This window comes from Zea mays, chromosome 3, assembly GCF_902167145.1.
Source record: "Zea mays cultivar B73 chromosome 3, Zm-B73-REFERENCE-NAM-5.0, whole genome shotgun sequence".
Classification (NCBI taxonomy): Eukaryota; Viridiplantae; Streptophyta; class Magnoliopsida; order Poales; family Poaceae; genus Zea; species Zea mays.
In genome coordinates, this window is record NC_050098.1 from 237152734 (window position 1) to 237171223 (window position 18490).

Sequence of the window (18490 nt, forward strand, 5' to 3'; positions counted from 1 at the left end):
ACTCGGTAAAGAGGCTCGTTGCCGAGAGCCTAACTTTACCAAGTGCCCGACAAATAAAAGGCACTCGGCAAAGAGGCCAACACTCGGCAAAGCCTCGGATTTCGGTAGTGTGGAGGACGTTGAGCAGCTGTTGAAGCTAGATGGAGAGGCGGCGCTGTAGGGATTATGGATGAAGCCAGTGGTGCCACAGATGTTGAAGAGAGTGATGTAGGTGCAAAGAAAGCTGGTCCTCCCCCTAAAGAATGAGGTATTTGATGTGCTGGAGTAGCAGATGGAACAATCAACCATGACAAGCAAACAGAGTATCAATCAGGATGTGGCAATGGCCATCGTCATTTGGAGACTCCAGATACATGAAGAACATTTACTATTGACCACAACTTAAGATACTGCAAAAATATATAAAATGGACTGAAATGCATCTTATAAGGAAACAGAGTTTCACGAAACTGGAAGAGAACATACATTAAAGTAATTAACCAGTGATATGATTCATCAGAAACTAGAGCAGTGGATGGATGACAGCGGAGGTTCGAGGGGGCCATCTATAGCAGCAGATGTCGGAACAACCTCCAGTTCTTCAAACTCGTTGTTGCACATTACAAGATACTACATAGGTAAATCCAATATATTGATCACAGCGGAGCTTCGAATGTGGACACGTATTGCCCAGTGGATCCAAAAAGTCTAACAAAAAAATACCTCTTTGTGTGGTTTTGGAGGCACTTTTGCATAAGCATTCAGTATTATGCAAGAAAATGTACAAAACAAAATTTGAGCAAAAGGGAAAGTTTTCGTAATTACACAGGTCATATTAGAGTCTCCTATAATAACTGTGACCCTAATGTATCCTCGTGGAGCCGCATGCGAGCCCTGAGTGGCTACGTGCGGAGCAAACTCCGTGAGGCCGTCCACCTTAGGGTGAAGCGGGCGTTTGCCGTAGTCGCCTCCTACTATGAGATCAATCTCGAGCGGGTGTGCGAAGGCTACGTTCTGCCGGATGAGGATGACCTCACCGAGGCCGAGGTGTAGAGGCTCACCGACATCGTCGAGGGGCCAGGCTCGGCGCTGGCGTGCCACTTTGAGGAGGAGGTAGTTCCGCTGGTGTCGCCTCTCCCTGCCAGGTCCTACTCCGCCATGGCGCCTCCTGATGACATCGAGGGTGACACCTCGCCTCCTCCAGAAGCCTAAACTTAGGGTTTTAAGCGTTTTTAGGGGGATAATCTGGGTACCCCTAATTATTATACCTGACAAAAATATAAAGCAGTAGCCAATGCAACAACAGAAGTCATGTCGATACAAACTCTTCTATGGGAGATAGGTATTCAAAGTCCATAACCGGCGCGACTATGTTGTCACGATAGGAGCTAAGTATTTAGCATCAAATTCGGTTTTGCATGGAAGAACCAAGCATGTAGAAGTGGATTATCATTTGTTCGAGAAAGAGTAGTAAGAAAACTACTTCACATTGATTTTGTATCCTCTGGAGATCAAGTAGCAATGGATTCACAAAACAACTAGCAGTACATCAGATGGAAAACTTCAAACATAATCTCAACTTAGCAAAGTTGTGATTGAGGTTGTGTCGAGATATAGATTGTATTAGGACTCGTATTTGGATATCTCTCTGACGTCCAGGATATAGATAGAGATCAGATATACTTATTCAAACACATGGTTGCGATAGAGATTGTAACTAACCTTTGTAATTTTCTCATCATTTGTGTGCTATATAACATGAACGCTCGGCCAAGGCAAAAGCAGCGAGCTTAAACCAGAACTTCATCTTCATGAATATGTTTGGTTCCTTTATTCTTGTGACAAAAGTTTAGCTTAAGGAATAAAGTTTAGTTCTTACCTAATTTGGTTTATTTAGAGACTAGAAGTGTTCAAAACTCATTAAATAAATTATAAGAAGACTAAAATATCTTTTAACATTCTCCGGTCACTATACATCTCACGCGGTGATGAAAATAAATGAATGACAATTAATGGTATAAATATGGTTTAATCTCTTTTAGTCACCCTTTAAGGGGCTATAAACTAAAGCTGTTTAGGCCCCGTTTGGTTTGATGAACTAAAGATTAGTCCCTCCATTTTAGTCTCATTTAGTTCTTAAATTGCCAAACGATAGGACTAAAACAGGGACTAAACTGCTTTAGTCTCTAGTCCCTCAAGATGTGGCTAAAAGGGACTAAACCATATTAATTACATATTTGCCCTTGATTTAGTTCAATTGTACTAATAGCATGAGAATATTAAAGACCATTTTAGTCTTCTTATGAGTCATTTAGTATATTCTTACTAATTTTAGTCTCTACAACCAAACATGTTAGGGACTAAATTTTAGTCCCCTAACTAAATTTTAGCTCATAGACTAAAGAAACAAAACATGGCCTTAGTTTATCCAGTGTTTAGAAATTTAAAGACTATATAAAACTTAAATATATGAACTATTCTTTAGTCCGTGTGCTAAACAAGCCCTAACTTACACCGGCTGCAGCCAAAATTTTTCCGGTGATAACAGTTGGCTTTCTGTTGCATGCTTGCAGCATAAGAAAATCCCATATATACGAAATATATATATGGAATTACAACTTGCAATTTGTTTTAATTAGTCTATGTACATTATCCGCGAAACAGCTCTATCGATCTAGTAGTCTCTACTTGTTTTTTAATTTACGAACGAAAACAAGAACCTCGCTCTAGCTTCGAACTCTTCTACTAATCCTCACTGGGAGCCCGCCGCTAATGGACGCGGTGAGCCCCGACACGAACTTTGGCGCGCAGGCGGCGCTGCCACTGTCCCCGACGACGTGGACGTCGAACGCCCTCACCACGGCCACCCCGACCGCCTTCATCTCCGTGATGGCGAGCTCCTTGCCGAGGCACACGCGGAGGCCCGCCTGGAACACCGGGTACTTGTACAGGCTCTCGGGGACGAAGGAACCGCCGGCGCCCGTGAGCCAGCGGTCCGGGCGGAACGCGTCGTGGTCGGCGCCCCAGATGCGCGGCATCCGGCCCATGGCGTAGGGGTGGTACATCACGCGCGTGCCGCCGGACACGTAGATGCCGTCGGGGAGCACGTCGGGCCCGGCGCAGAACTTGGAGTCGAACTGCACCGGCGGGAACAGGCGCATGTTCTCGTACAGCACCGCGTGGGTGTAGTGCAGGCGCTTGAGGTGCTCGTAGGTGAGCGGCGCTGAGTCGCCGTCGCCGTCGCCGTCCCCGGCCTCGGCGCGCATGGCGGCCACCACGGCCGGGTTCTTGGACAGGAGCATGAAGAGCGTGGTGAGCGCCGAGGACACGGTGTCGCGCCCCGCGAGGAGGAAGCTGACTACGATGTCGCGGAGGTACTTATCGTCAACGCCGGGGTGCGCGTCGCCGCCGGCCGAGGCCACCATGAAGCGCGACAGGAGGTCGTGGCTGCTGGCGACGCCCAGCTTGCGGCGCTCCCGGATCACGGCAGCCGCGAGCTCGTCGACCAGACGGATGGCCTCCCTGAGCTCCCTCTCCGAGCCGACGTTGAGCAGGCGCTTGGCCCTCCAGAGCAACGGCGACGCGGCGGCGCCGCGCATGGCGCAGAGGCGCGTGGCGGTGTCGAAGGCGTCGGCGAGCTTGGACATGGGCATCTCCCGCTCGAGGCAGCCCGGGTCGAGGCCGAAGGAGATCTTGCAGATGGTGTCGAAGGCGAAGCGTCGGAACACGTCCTGCAGGTCGACCACCGCGCCGGCGTCGGCGGCGCCGGCGAGGAGCGGCATGAGCCGGGCCTCCACCTCCCTGGCGATGATCCCGAAGGCGTAGGACCGCACGGCCACGCTGCCGAGCTCCAGGCTGGCCATCTTGCGCTGGTAGCGCCACGCGTGGCCGTCCACGTTGAAGATGCCGCAGCCGAGGAGGTCCCCAAGGAGCGTTGCGAAGGTCTCGCCCTTGGGGAAGTTGTCGAAGTTGGTCTTGAGCATGTACTCCACGTTGGCCGGGTTGGCGGTGACGGTGCAGCCCAGCACGTGGACGTGGACGGTGCCGGTGGCCGACTCCCGGATGAGGTGCGCGTACCAGTCACCGAGGTTGGTGAAGTCCCGCTCCCACGACCCCGTCAGGTACGCCCGGCAGACATGGCAGCTGCACCACGGCCAGCGCCGAAGGAGCAGGAGCACCAGGGCCAGCGCCACCAAGCAGAGGGAGGAGGCGAGGACGGTCATGCCCGCACACTGCGCTGCCCAGGGCAAGGCATCAGCTGCTTCCATGGCGCCAGAGACAAGGAGAGGAAAATGTGCGGCACAAAGACTGAGGCGGCTTTGGCTCTATATATAACGTGGGTGGCGGTGCACCTGGGAGGAATCCGCACATGCGGCACGTGCGTTTTTTATTAAACAAAGTTTGCCATTGGACTTTTTACCCTTTTTCCCGCGGCGTACACAGCTCATCATGCATGTATGTATGTAGGGTTGAAAACGGACGGAAAAAATCCCGTTCCGACCCGTACCGTTTTCTACATTTGACCCGACCGTTTCCGTATTTATGGAAAAATATGGAAACGGGACGGAAACGGGAGAGGGCTTATTCCGTCCGTTTTTGCGGGATCCCGTTTTTTTCCGGATTGAACCCGTATTTGTTCCGTATTTAACAAATATGGGACGAGCCTAATATGCATTAGTATATAAACTAAATCCTCGTGTATTTAGGTGGCAAATTATAGCACAATTGGCCATGTAACCACCGGCTCTTTTCAAATGATAAGTGATCTAAAGTTTTAAACAACATCGGATGTAGCTAAATGTACACATTTAACAACCAAACAACAATAGAATGATGCATCTCTATATCTATTTGTTTTATGTTATTGTTCTGCCAATTAATCACTAGTCAAATATCAATAACATTTCTATTTGTATTAAATTATGAGTTTCCGTTAGTATTTCCGTTTCCGTTCGTTTTCGCAATTCCGTTTATCCCGCTCCCGTTTCCGTTCCCGACTATTCCGGACCCGATCCCGTTTCCGATGATAAAATGCGGATACGGAAATGGGAGAGGGGTTTTTCCGTCCGTTTCCGTCCGTTTTCATCCCTATATGTATGTATGCTATGTTCCCGTGTTTCAGCAACGTGACAGATGGGTCCACATCAACAGCCACCCTAGAGTTTCTTTTTTGTTAGTTAAATTAAATATGAACTACCGGCTCTTGCCAACTTTTCGTTCTTAGCTACGACCTCATGATACACATAGTTAGATCATTCAAGTGTTTGAGATGCCTAAATTTGTTTTTATCTAGTCAGTTGCTCGTGCATTGCCACAGTTTATATACATCATATGAGTGGACTTTGTTTCAATAAGACATAAAAATATGTGTTGTTTTGTTGATTAGATAGATGTGAATGTGAAATTAACAACCAAAATTTAAACTCCAAATGTTAGAGGAAGCCCTAGCCAACTACCTCCCACCTGGCTGGACCGCACTAGCGAGCCCCTGCACCAGGTCAACCTCCCCCACATGCGTCAGTCAAACTCCCGGTCCAACAACCAACCTCCCGTGTGGGACGCAAGCCATAATTACGGTTCTATTTTTTTTTGCACGAACAGCGTAAATAGTCCACACAAATAGCGTAAATAGTTCACAAAGATAGCATAAAAAACTAGTCCAACCACTGGATCACGTGCACATACACAGTGCATGCATGTAGAAGAGGTTGATAACTCTGGTGTGTTGTATTCACGATCCTATTTTTATGATAGATCCAAAATTATGGGAGTCGAATGCATGCGGTTTCTATTTTTATGCAGATCCAAAAATTATGGCAGATCATGGGAATTTCCATTATTGTATGCGCGTAAATTTTGGATGATATTTCTGTTTCCACTGCAGGCATGCAAAAAAATAGGATGACATGATTCACGCAGAGCATAAATTCTTATTCAAAGTCGCATAAATATATACACTATGTAGCATAATTGATAAAAAACTTAATATTGATTCAACTAACAACCCCCGCGGGAATTAGGGACAGTTTTATGCCAGACGTAAAAATCATATTCATCGTCGTAAACATCATCATAGGAATGCATAAATAGTATAAATAGAAGGCATAAAACATAATCATCAATGGCAAAAACATGAACCTGATAGTTCATCGTCGGAGGACGATCCCAAAGATGCTAGATCAAAGGACGCTGCCGAAGCCACCGGATCGGAGGAGTTGGTTATCGAAGGACGCCAGAGCCACCCACACCTCGCGTGGCCGCAATCGACGGAGACGACCGCGCCTCACGCGACTGTTGGAGGAACTCGCATCTCCCGTGGTCACCACTGCCGCTTTGCCTCGGGAGCGTCATCGTCACTCGATCCTGGGGGAGCGCCGCTGGTCACTCGCCTCGGGGCGGCACTGCCGCTGACCCCCGGGATCGCCGTCGATCACGCTCGAGGGAACCGCCGCCCGCTCGCATGCCCGAGGGAACTGCTGCCGCCACTAAAATCTAATCCCTAGCGGCCTAGGAGTGTTTTTATAGCCGCCCGAACCTAGTGCAGCTGAACAGGATGGCACCGTTGGACTAGAGCTTCCTCTAGTTATTGGAAGCACATGACTTATAATACATACATACATATATATATATATATAGTTAGTTAGTTAGTTGCCCATATCTTGCTACTATTTCTATATATCATATAGCTACACCATGCTTAAATAAAGTATTTATTCAAACAAAATTATTATTTTTATTATCCAATTATTAGTATGTACATATATTTGAAGTATTTATATTGAATATTATATAAATACACATGTGTCTCGCTCGAGGTGAGAGATAGCGGGTTCAATCCTTGTCCACGTGCTGTTTTTTGTTTTGATTTCGGGCACGAGGAGAAAGATTCGCAGGAGCTGGAGAAGGGCCCTGCTGGAGATGGGCCCTGCAATGCGACGTACGAAGAAACTCTCACTTAAATATAGTAGAGAATAAGCTAGGAGCATGAAATTTCTAAAGGTACAAGACATTTGATTATGGAGTGTTTGACATTTATTTGGTACTCCAAAAGGAAGATCAAGAGCAAGCAATGATAAAAACATCGAGTGTAAGTTCTAGAGAACTAAAGATAAAAAACGAAAGAAGACGTTATGGGGATGAACTATATGAGAAGTTCTTAGTGCTTGTACACCATGAAGATAGGCTGAAAAGTAGGCTAAAGAAGATGGTGGTACTATTTCAGAGCCATAAGAAGAAAATTTATCGTAACTTCTTGAAGGATGGAATTACGCTTGACTTCCAGAAGTTTCTTAAGTATAGGGGCACTAGGATGCATTCATGTGGTACAAGCAATCAAAAGATGGGCACCATCTTTCTGCAAAGAACAAAGACAATGCACTCAAAATGAATATTTTCTTAGGATTGGACCTATGGTTATAAAAAAGGTGTGGAAGTGGACCAATATGGAAGAAGACCTCGAGCAGAGATTAATCACCCCAACAACACATAATTGGGAAGAACACACAAAGAATTAGTATTATGTCCATGGGGATGCATATCAGAAGATGTAAGATTATATTTTAATGTAAGAACCAAAGAACCCTTTGAAAGACTTGTCATAGTCATCGACAAGTCCTCGAATGGGGAGTTCATCCATGATAAGGAAAATAATGAGCTCAAATATTCTCCTTCATAATCTTGAGCAACTTGGTCAAACACGAGGGTATGATAGTTTTCTTTGGAAGTACGGTTTTGCTATGAACATTGACACATATAAGAGCCAACAGAGAAGCAAGGAAAAAAAGGAGGAAAGGGTGCATAACTTGGAATATAGATTAGCTCAAACCGAAGCATCCATTCTTGCCAAGGCCCAAGGATTAACGTTAAGTGGCACAAACAATTATCAACTTAACTCGGCAAAGGATAATGCCTCCTTCTGACATGTTTATTCCCTCTCAATGAAGTAGTTATGCTTTCACCAAACTCCATGTACAACAATGATATCATGTACATTAAATTCATTATCGAACATCACATGAGTTGCATATACCAGTGAAGAACTTGACAACCAAGGGGCTTTGGTATGGCTTCACCTCGACATACGATAGCGAGGAGATTTTAGGCAGGTACTCTGTAGTCGGCATTGATTAGATCTATAAATGATATAAGGACTTAGATCTTGAGTATCCATGGGTGATGGGGAAGGAGTACTTGTTAGAGAAATAGGCATTTTCAGTTTTAATTTAATCCAGAAAACATGTGTATGTTCGATGACATCTCGTGTGTATGTTCGAGACATCTCGGTGTATGTTAGATGTAGTCGTACACAGTCGATGCGGGCAGATGTACGCAGTGCGGTCCCACGAACGGCGACGACGACGAAGAACTTGATCAGTGTTGTTCGAGCGGACGGAGTGAGCAGTCGCGAGTACGCTCCCCAAAAACCTGATCGTCCGCACACCCATGCATGTGTAGCTCTGCGGACGACGATTTCGGAGGTCTGCTCTCCCACACTCTCTATGCTCATAGAAGGTGGGACGGGAATGGCTGTGTGCAACGCATTTGAGAGTGTTCATACGTGCTATAACCAGAAGCAGCCTCACCTCCTCCGTATATGTACACGCGCAGAGGGAGGCGAACGGACAGTAACGGTCGTCGTCAGAGCTACCATTGTAGCTAGCCAGAAACTGACGCCATCAGTGACATCCGCTAATAGCTGACATCCATTATAGCCTGTCTGTTACTAGCCATAACAGACGACGGTAATGAACGCTCATCACTCCAAGCAAAGTGTGCAACTGTTAGGAAGGAATATTCGGACCAAGGTCCGATCTACCACGGCCTCAGCCATGGCCCAACCCGACCGGCGGCGCGCGCGTGTGGCAGTCCTTCATCCTTTTCTCAACTTCTCAATAGATGCACCAATGTTCCACCTATTTAAGTTGATTGATTTGTCCCTTGAACTTTCGGTATGGTACTAAAGTACTAGTACACCGTAGCATTAAAGTGGACCTTTAGCATTGACTATTATTGAATATTAATTTGGGTCAGGCCCACATTAATTCAACAATCCCAACAAATACTAAGTCACTAAAATGCTCTCATCATCTCAAACGTTTAATATACTGGCGTTTCGATGGAGACTGTTAAGTTGAACATCCACCTAGAATCTAGACTACACTTGACCACAACTGCACAATGGACTAGGCCTTAAATTGACATTTTTGCATGGAATAAGTTTCATCTAAACTCTTTACCAATACTAGATTGTCGAGCGCATCCCCTCTGGTTGGAGCATATAAGTCAAACTCCATAGCCTTTCATGGGTATCTAGAGACCACCCAGATATCATAAACTGTGACTAGCAGTTAACCCATATAGGTATGTTCCTCTAAAGATGTTCTGTAGGACAACATCTTTGCTTCACAAAGCCACCTGGAACATATTAAGGTGTAAACACCAACCTACCTTACAGTAAGGAAAGATGTGCATCTGAAATGAACCTTATTAAGGGTCTTTCCTCTCAGTCTATCTCTAGCTTGTTTCACCATTCTAATTTACGGGATCTCCGATCACATAGAACATGTTACCACTATGATAAACTTTAGGTGGGTCTCAGGCCCATCTTACTCGATGCACTATCTATCACACCACGTGATAGCCCCTTAGTAAATTGATCTGGCAGATTTTTAGATGTATGGACATAGTCCAACGCTATTACTATGGAGTTTCTCAATTTCCTAACAGATTTTAAATGCCTCTTTATGTGCCTTGTCGACTTCATATTATCCTAAGAGTTGTTTATCTTGATTATCATAGTCTGATTATCATAGTTCATAGAAATAACCCGCACAAGTTTTTCAACCACCGATAAATCCATAAGGAGTTCACGAAGCCACTCAGCCTCAACTGAAGCGGTATCTAATGCTGTGAGTTCTGCTTCCATAGTCGACCTCGTTAAAATGGTATGCTTGCAAGACTTCCATGAAACAGCGCCACCTCCAAGTGAAAACACATATCCACTTGTGGCATATATCTCATCAGCATCAGATGTCCAATTTGCATTACAATAACCCTCCAATATTGTTGAGTACCCGGTATAATGGATGCCTAAACTCATAGTACCTTTTAGGTAGCGCAAAACTCTCTCAAGACCACGCCAGTGATCATCTCCCGGATTTGAAACAAACCGGCTAAGTTTGCTCATAGCAAACGAGATGTCAGTCCTCGTAGTGCTAACTAAGTACATGAGTAAACCAATTATTTGGGAATATCTCAATTGATCCCTAGATATCCTTCGATTTTTCTTCAAAAGCTTACTAGGATCATAAGGTGTTGGAGCATGTTCACATTCGCTATAACCAAAGTGACTCAAAACCTTTTCCACATAATAGGATTGCACAAGTGTGACCTCACCATCGCCTTCTCTCAGTAACTTAATGTTAAGAATAACATCAACTTCTCTCAAATCTTTCATTTCAAAATTATTAGACAGAAAGTTTTTTGTCTCTTTAATCACACCAAGACTTGTCCCCAAGATTAGAATGTCATCAACATACAGGCATAAAATTACTCCCTCGCCCCCACCATACCGATAATATACACATTTGTCTGCTTCGTTCACAACAAAGCCGGCAGATGTCAAAGTTCAATCGAACTTTTCATGTCATTGCTTAGGTGCTTGTTTTAGGCCATATAAAGATTTCAATAATTTACACACCATGCCTTCTTGATCGTTTGCTACAAACCTAGCTGGCTGCTCCATGTAGATTTCCACATCTAGATCTCCATTTAGGAATGATGTCTTAACATCCATTTGATGGATGAGAAGACCATGAGAGGCAGCCAAAGAAAGTAGCACACCAATTGTGGTTGAAAGGGAAATAGGCTTACACCTTTTCCTAATTGATTTTGGTGGTTGAATTGGCCAACACAAACAATTGGACTAACTAGTTTGCTCTAGATTATAAGTTTTACAGATGCCAAAGGTTCACAACAAACCAATAAAAAGACCAAGAAAGGGTTCAAATAAAGAGAGCAAAAGACTACCGAAGTGTGCCCTGGTCTGGCGCACCGGACTGTCTGGTGTGCCACCGGACAGTGTCTAGTGCACCAGGGAACCCAACTCAGAACTTGCCACCTTCGGGAATTCTGGAAGCCGCTCCGCCGTACTGTCCGGTGTAGCACCGTACTGTCCGGTGCGCCAGAGGAGTAACGGCTACACAGCGCCAACGGTCGTCTGCAACGAACAATAAATGCGCTACAGTGCGCGCCTGCGCGCGCAGAAGTCAGGATAGGCGCCAGAAGGCGCACCAGACAGTAAACAGTGACTGTCCGGTGCACCACCGGACTGTCCAGTGGCCCAGCTGTCAGAAGCTCCAACGGTCAGAACCCAACGGTCGGGTGACGTGGCTGGCGCACCGGACTGTCCGGTGCGCCATGCGACAGCAGCCTTCACCAACGGCTATTTTGGTGGTTGGGGTTATAAATACACCCAACCACCCACCATTCATTGCATCCAAGTTTTCAGCCTTCAAACCTCATATAAGATCTATAGCATTCAATACAAGACAGAAACAAAGAGATCAAATCCTCTCCCAAGTCCGGGATCACTCCAAACAATTTAGTGACTAGAGAGAGACATTTGTGTTCATTTGAGCTCTTGCGCTTGGATTGCTATTCTTCTTCCTCTATTCTTGTGTTCAACTCACTCAAAACAAGAGACACCAAGTTGTGGTGGTCCTTATAGTGGACTTAGTGTCCCATTTGATTGAAGAGAAAGGCTCACTCGGTCTAAGTGACCGTTTGAGAGAGGGAAAGGATTGAAAGAGACCCGATCTTTGTGACCACCTCAACGGGGAGTAGGTTTGCAAGAACCGAACCTCGGTAAAACAAATCACCGTGTTATCCGCTCTTATTCGCTTGTGATTTGTTTTCGCCCTCTCTTTCGGACTCGCATTTAATTCTAACGCTAACCCAGCTTGTAGTGTGTGCTTAAGTTTGTAAATTTCAGATTTGCCTATTCATCCCCCTCTAGGCGACTTTCAATTGGTATCAAAGCCCGGTACTTCATTAGAGCCTAACCGCTCGAAGTGATGTCGGGAGATCACGCCAAGAAGGAGATGGTGACCGGCGAGAAGCCCGCCACAAGCCATGGGAAGGCTCCATCCGGGGAGTCCGACAACAAGGTGAAGGAATCCCCTTCACACGACAAGTCGCGTCGGAGCGGCGAGAAGAAAAAGAAGATGAAGAAAGTGGTCTACTACGAGACCGACTCTTCATCGCCATCCACCTCCGGCTCCGACACGCCGTCCGTCACTTATAAGCGCCATGAGCGCAAGAAGTTTAGTAAGATTCCCCTATGCTATCCTCGCATTTCCAAACGTACTCCTTTACTTTCCGTCCCATTAGGCAAACCACCCATGTTTGATGGTGAAGATTATAATATGTGGAGTGACGAATTGAGGCACCATCTAACCTCACTCCACACTAGTATTTGGGATGTTGTTGAGATTGGAGTACAGGTACCATCGTCGGGGGATGAAGACTATGACTCGGACGAAGTTGCCCAAATCCGGCACTTCAACTCCCAAGGCACCACTATACTCCTCGCCTCTCTAAGTCGAGAGGAGTATAACAAGGTGCAAGGGTTGAAGAGCGCCAAGGAGATTTGGGACGTGCTCAAGACCGCGCACGAAGGAGACGAGGTGACCAAGATCACCAAGAGGGAGACGATCGAGGGGGAGCTCGATCGATTCATGCTTCACCAAGGGGAGGAGCCACAAGCGATGTACAACCGGCTCAAGACCTTGGTGAACCAAGTGTGCAACCTCGGGAGCACCAAATGGGATGACCATGAAATGGTCAAGGTTATTCTAAGATCACTTGTATTTCTTAACCCTACTCAAGTTCAATTAATTTGTGGTGATCTTAGATATAAACTAATGTCTCCGAGGAAGTAATAGGAAAATTTGTGAGCTTTGAATTGATGATCAAAGGCTCCAAGAAAATCATCGAGCAAGGCGCCACCTCAACACCCGAGGTGCAACCCGTCGCATTCAAGGCGACGGAAGAAGAAAAGAAGGATTCTACACCAAGTAGGATTCCCATCGACGCCTCCAAGCTCGACAACGAGGAAATGGCGCTCATCATCAAGAGCTTCCGCCAAATCCTCAAGCAAAGGAGGGGAAGGATTACAAACCCCGCTCCAAGAAGGTTTGCTACAAATGTGGTAAGCCCGGTTATTTTATCGCTAAATGTCCTTTGTCTAGTGATAGTGACAGGGATAACGACAAGAGGGGGAAAAGAAGAAGAAGAAGAGATATTACAAGAAGAAGGGCGGTGATGCCCATGTTTGCTGGGAGTGGGACTCCGACGAAAGCTTCACCGACTCCTCCTCCAACGAGGACACCACAAACATCGCCGTCACCAAGGGCCTTCTCTTCCCCAACGTCGGCCACAAGTGCCTCATGGCAAAGGACGGCAAGAAAAAGAAGGTAAAATCTAGATCCTCCACTAAGTATGCAACATCTAGTGATGATGCTAATTCTAGTGATGATTTGTTTACTCTTTTTGCCAACCTCAACATGCAACAAAAGGAGAAATTAAATGAATTAATTAGTGCTATTCATGAGAAGGATGAACTCTTGGATAGCCAAGAGGACTTCCTTATTAAGGAAAACAAAAAACATGTTAAGGTTAAGAATGCTTATGCTCTAGAAGTAGAAAATTGTGAAAAATTAACTAGTGAGCTAAGCACTTGCCATGACACTATTTCTAGCCTTAGAAATGAAAATGCCAAATTAATTGCTAAGGTTGAGAAATCAAATGTTTGTGATGATTCAATTGTTAATCTTAGAAATGATAATGCTAGTTTGATTGCTAAGATTGACAAATTAAATGCATCGCTCTCTAGCCTTAAAATTGAGAATGAAAAATTAATTGCTAAGGCTAAAGACTTAAATGTTTGCAATGTTTCCATTTCCAATCTTAGAGATGAGAATGCTATCTTACATGCTAAGATTGTTGAATTAAATACTTGCAAACCCTCTACATCTACCGTTGAGCATGTCACTATTTGCACTAGATGTAGAGATATAAATGTTGATGCTATTCATGATCACCTAGCTTTAATTAAACAACAAAATGATCACATAGCTCAACTTAGTGCCAAAATCAATGAGCATGACTTAGAAAATGAAAATTTTAAATTTGCTAGAAGCATGCTCTATAGTGGGAGACGCCCTGGCATTAAGGATGGCATTGGCTTCCAACAGGGAGACAATGTCAAGCTTAATGCCCCTCCTAAAAGATTATCTAACTTTGTTAAGGGCAAGGCTCCCATGCCTTAGGATAACGAGGGTTACATTTTATACCCTGTCGGTTATCTCGAGCACAAAATTAGGAGAATTCACTCTAGGAAGTCTCACTCTAGATCTCATCATGCTTTTATGTATAAGAGTGAGGCATCTAGTTCTAGGAAATCTACTCATGCTAAATTGCCTAAGAAAAAAACTCCGATTGCATCAAATGAGCCTACTGTTTCATTTAAGACTTTTGATGCATCTTATGTTTTAACTAACAAATCAGGCAAAGTAGTTGCCAAATATGTTGGGGGCAAACACAAGGGCTCCAAGACTTGTGTTTGGGTACCTAAGGTGCTTGTCTCTAATGTGAAAGGACCCAAGACCATTTGGGTACCTAAGAACAAGGCCTAAACTTGTTTTGTAGGTTTATGCATCCGGGGGATCAAGTTGGATCATCGATAGCGGGTGCACAAACCACATGACAGGGGAGAAGAAGATGTTCTCCTCCTACGAGAAAAACCATGATCCCCAAAGAGCTATCACATTCGGGGATGGAAATCAAGGTTTGGTCAAAGGATTGGGTAAAATTGCTATATCTCCTGACCATTCTATGGATTTGCTTGGGCTGAAAACAGGAATAAATAAATTCCAGTCTTTGCAAACAGAAAGTTATGTACTAAAGTTAGGTACCGGACTACATGTGAAAAGCACATGTTTATATCTATGATATGTCATGGTAAACACCCACTTCTCGATATCGAGGGCATCCATCCCAACATATAGGAAGAGAAAAAGTCTCAGCAATGAAGGACAAAGTTGCAAAGGCATGCCTAATTGAATGAAAAAGTCAAAATAAATTCAGTCACCATCCATTTTTAAACAAAATAGGAACATTACTAGTGAAAAAATAGCAAGGAATAATAATACTAGATTGCACATTTGGTAGTTTTTTTTTTCTGGCAAAGGCTCAGAAGCTACATGTTCATGACAAACAAAGTACAATCAAAATATTTTAAAAATAATAATTTGAAGTAACACATATCATTACAACTGTGTAAAGCTTACAATTTCTCCTCCAACATAGAATATTTAGAATGATAGGCGCTACCAGACCATCACCACCATTATTTCCTGGGCCACATAACAAGTATCCTTGATGTCCATTCAACGTGTAAACCTGTGTAGATTAGGAACATTTGCAGAAAACAACAAGTAAGCCGGCATAAAACTTATATTTTTTAAAAAGTTTTATTTAAGAAGGGAAACTAAAACTAATATATGTAAACACAAAATATGAGGTCGTACAGAATGTATACAACACATTATTACATTTGTTTTACTCTCAATATATATTTAGGCACAAGGTTCAGTTCACAATAAGAGTTATGGCGTTACAAGTCTACAACCAGGCACCCAGATTTGCTTAGACAAAGACTCATGGGGCATTGATAACCTTTTAGCCTTTTCTGAATGCAGGATGCGGCTGCTTGGCTTGAATACTTTGAGTCAAAAGTATTTGAACAACAAGAGGTTGTGTGGAATGGAACTCAGAAACCTGACGCATCAGTCTGTTATAAATATAGGCATTTTCCGTATTATTTTAATTCCATAAATTAACATTATGATGATGACATATAAAATATGGTTAATCATAGAAATCATTATCTCAAATATATCCATACCAATATGGATCAAGAGAACATGAAACATATGAATCATATAAATATAATAAGCAAATAAACATGGAACATGTATTATTATGGAACAACTGAAAATAAACAGATAGCAACATAAACAGCATGATTGTAAAATTAACACAAACAGATTCTTATGGCTATAAATAAAACAGCAGGTATGAACATATATAATTTGCAGAATGAAACACAGTAAGGAGATGAATTGTTCATACCCAGCCATGCGCTCTGAGGATCTAGATCCTTGTCCAACTTCACTTGTCATGTCAGCAGGAAGAAGACTTTGGGCAGTCGCGTAGACGCTCCCCAAAAACCTAATTGCCGATCCCTCGTGCAAGGTCTCGAACGGCACCGGCTTCGGAGGCACCTGCCCTCTCGCTTCTCTGTGCGCGCAGAGTCACGAGATGGAAATACCCTCACTCGGCGGCTGGATTGTGAGACTGAAATGTGATTCTCGCGTGTACCGAGTGACAGGGGTGCTCCTCTATTTAACCTCTCGCAGAGGGAAGCTGAAGAAGAAAGGTCGCCGAGTCACGCCAAGAGTCGGCCAGCTCTCGCCGAGTCACGCCATGAGTCGGCAGCTGAAGGATAAGGGTCACTCGGCTGGCTGACGAAGAGACAGGGTCACTCGGCAGACGCGGTTAGTGAGTGCTAAAAATTAACACAACCACACCACGCCTGCCTGCCTGCCTGCCTGCCTGCCTGCCTGCCTGCCTGCCTGCCTGCCTGCCACGCCACGCCACGCCACGCCACGCCACGCCACGCCACGCCACGCCACGCCACGCCACGCCACGCCACGCCACGCCACGCCCGGCCGGCGGCGGCGGCGCGCGCGCGCGCGTGGCACGCCCTTGTCCATTTCTTGACTTCTCAAGTTAAGTGGAATAAATCCCACCATATAAGTCAAGGCAAAAGACCCTTGGACTTCCAATGTGGTACTATTGGTATTCTCCACCATTACACACCATAGAGTTTATTCAATAAATGGGCCAAGCCCATAAAAGATCCAACACAGTCAAGGACACCTTAGGTGAGACCTTAACAGGATACTTCCCACCAAAGAACATAATAAATCCTTGGATAAACTTATGTTCCACGCTAGGCTAGTACAAAGAAAACTTGTTCACTGCTATTTTGATGCTCCATTTTAGACAGATATTCAGATATTGTATTGACTTTTACTTTTATCCAGTGTATCTGATCTTCTTGATTGCATAAATCCTCACCAACTTCATTTAGACGTCCTACATTTAGGCACCACGTTCAGTTCACAATATATGTTATTTTTCAAGGTATATTATTTTATTCTTATAAATATTTCTAGACGAACGCTGAACATCATCCGACTGCATCAAATTCGAATAGGAGGCGTACCTTTTTCTCCTTTTCTCTTTCGCCGCAGAGAGCAAGGGGGTTATTCTCTGGAAAAAGGAGATACTCAAGCATAAAGGTTGGTTACCTTTATTTCGATCTGCCTTAATAATCTGAAACGAGGCGAAAGACGAGAAGAGATCGGCAACATCGCGAGGAGTGGAGAATTGAAACGGGGGTGGACAGGACAAAGCAGAAGCATCGACCGTCGCCGGTGCCGGATCTGGTGTGGGCCTTCGGCACGACGTCGTAGTCATCGCCGCCGCCGTCCTTGACCTCCTCGGCGGCGCCGTTCTACCCCTTCCGGCTCTTGTCCACCCCAGCAGCAGCATCGACGGCCTGCTCGCGGACCCCCTCGACCTCTTCACTCGCCACCCCATCGCCGTCCCCGTTGGGCTGGGTCCCATGTTCCAAGATTAGCACGGGGACGAATGAGATCACCACAATGGATCTCAGCTATGGGGCACGCTGGGTGAAGATGTGAAGTTTGGTCAGATTGGAGCGAAATTTCAGGGGCACGGAGGCGGTTTTGGTCAATATGACTAGATGCTCGGTTGGGTTTGGTCGAACCAGACTTACTAGGTTGGCTAGGGCTTCATTTAGTTATTAGGAGCCCAAGGCTCTAAATACTATATATATATATATATATATATATATATATATATATAGGGAAGAGGTAATGGAAGCCCTGGGCTTCCATTAGTGGGCGAAGCCCCAGCCAGGGAGACCGAACGGGTCGCTTTAGGCCCACTGGACGCCAGCCTGCGCCAGTTATGCAAAGGATAACCACGTATCCCGGCTTTCACGCGACATGCAATTACGCAAGCATAAATTTGTGTACAAAAGTGAGTAACTCATGCAGAAATGGAATCTTTGCATGCCAGGAATCGCGCGCACGAATATCTGCATGTGATAGACGTTTACGACTGCATAACGTTGTGAGACATAATAGCGTAAACCATGCAAGACGTTCACGGCAGGTTTTGGAATAAGGCAAGACGTGATTTTCGTGCGCGAAGATAAAGGCGCAGTTACGGCAGGAAATTAAAACAACTTTACAGCCGCGTCCACGTTCGCTCGTCCATCTGAATTATTGGCGGCGGTTACCTGCGGCGGAAGTGAGAGGTCCGGCCGGCGAAGAATATGTCCACCACCGACGCT

The 18490-nt window shown here is 45.1% G+C and overlaps 1 protein-coding gene across 1 annotated transcript; it reads right to left on the minus strand.

The window, feature by feature from the left end:
* Positions 1–2550: 2550 nt before the first annotated feature.
* Positions 2551–4274, minus strand: LOC100501815 (putative cytochrome P450 superfamily protein). Its single transcript, NM_001196469.2, has one exon. The coding sequence runs from the start codon at positions 4245–4247 to the stop codon at positions 2706–2708; it is 1542 nt and encodes a 513-aa protein (NP_001183398.1). The 5' UTR covers positions 4248–4274; the 3' UTR covers positions 2551–2705.
* Positions 4275–18490: the final 14216 nt, after the last annotated feature.

Excerpts from the sequence above, each read along its gene's own strand:
- LOC100501815 (NM_001196469.2), bottom strand. The coding sequence starts at position 4,247 with ATGGAAGCAGCTGATGCCTTGCCCTGGGCAGCGCAGTGTGCGGGCATG.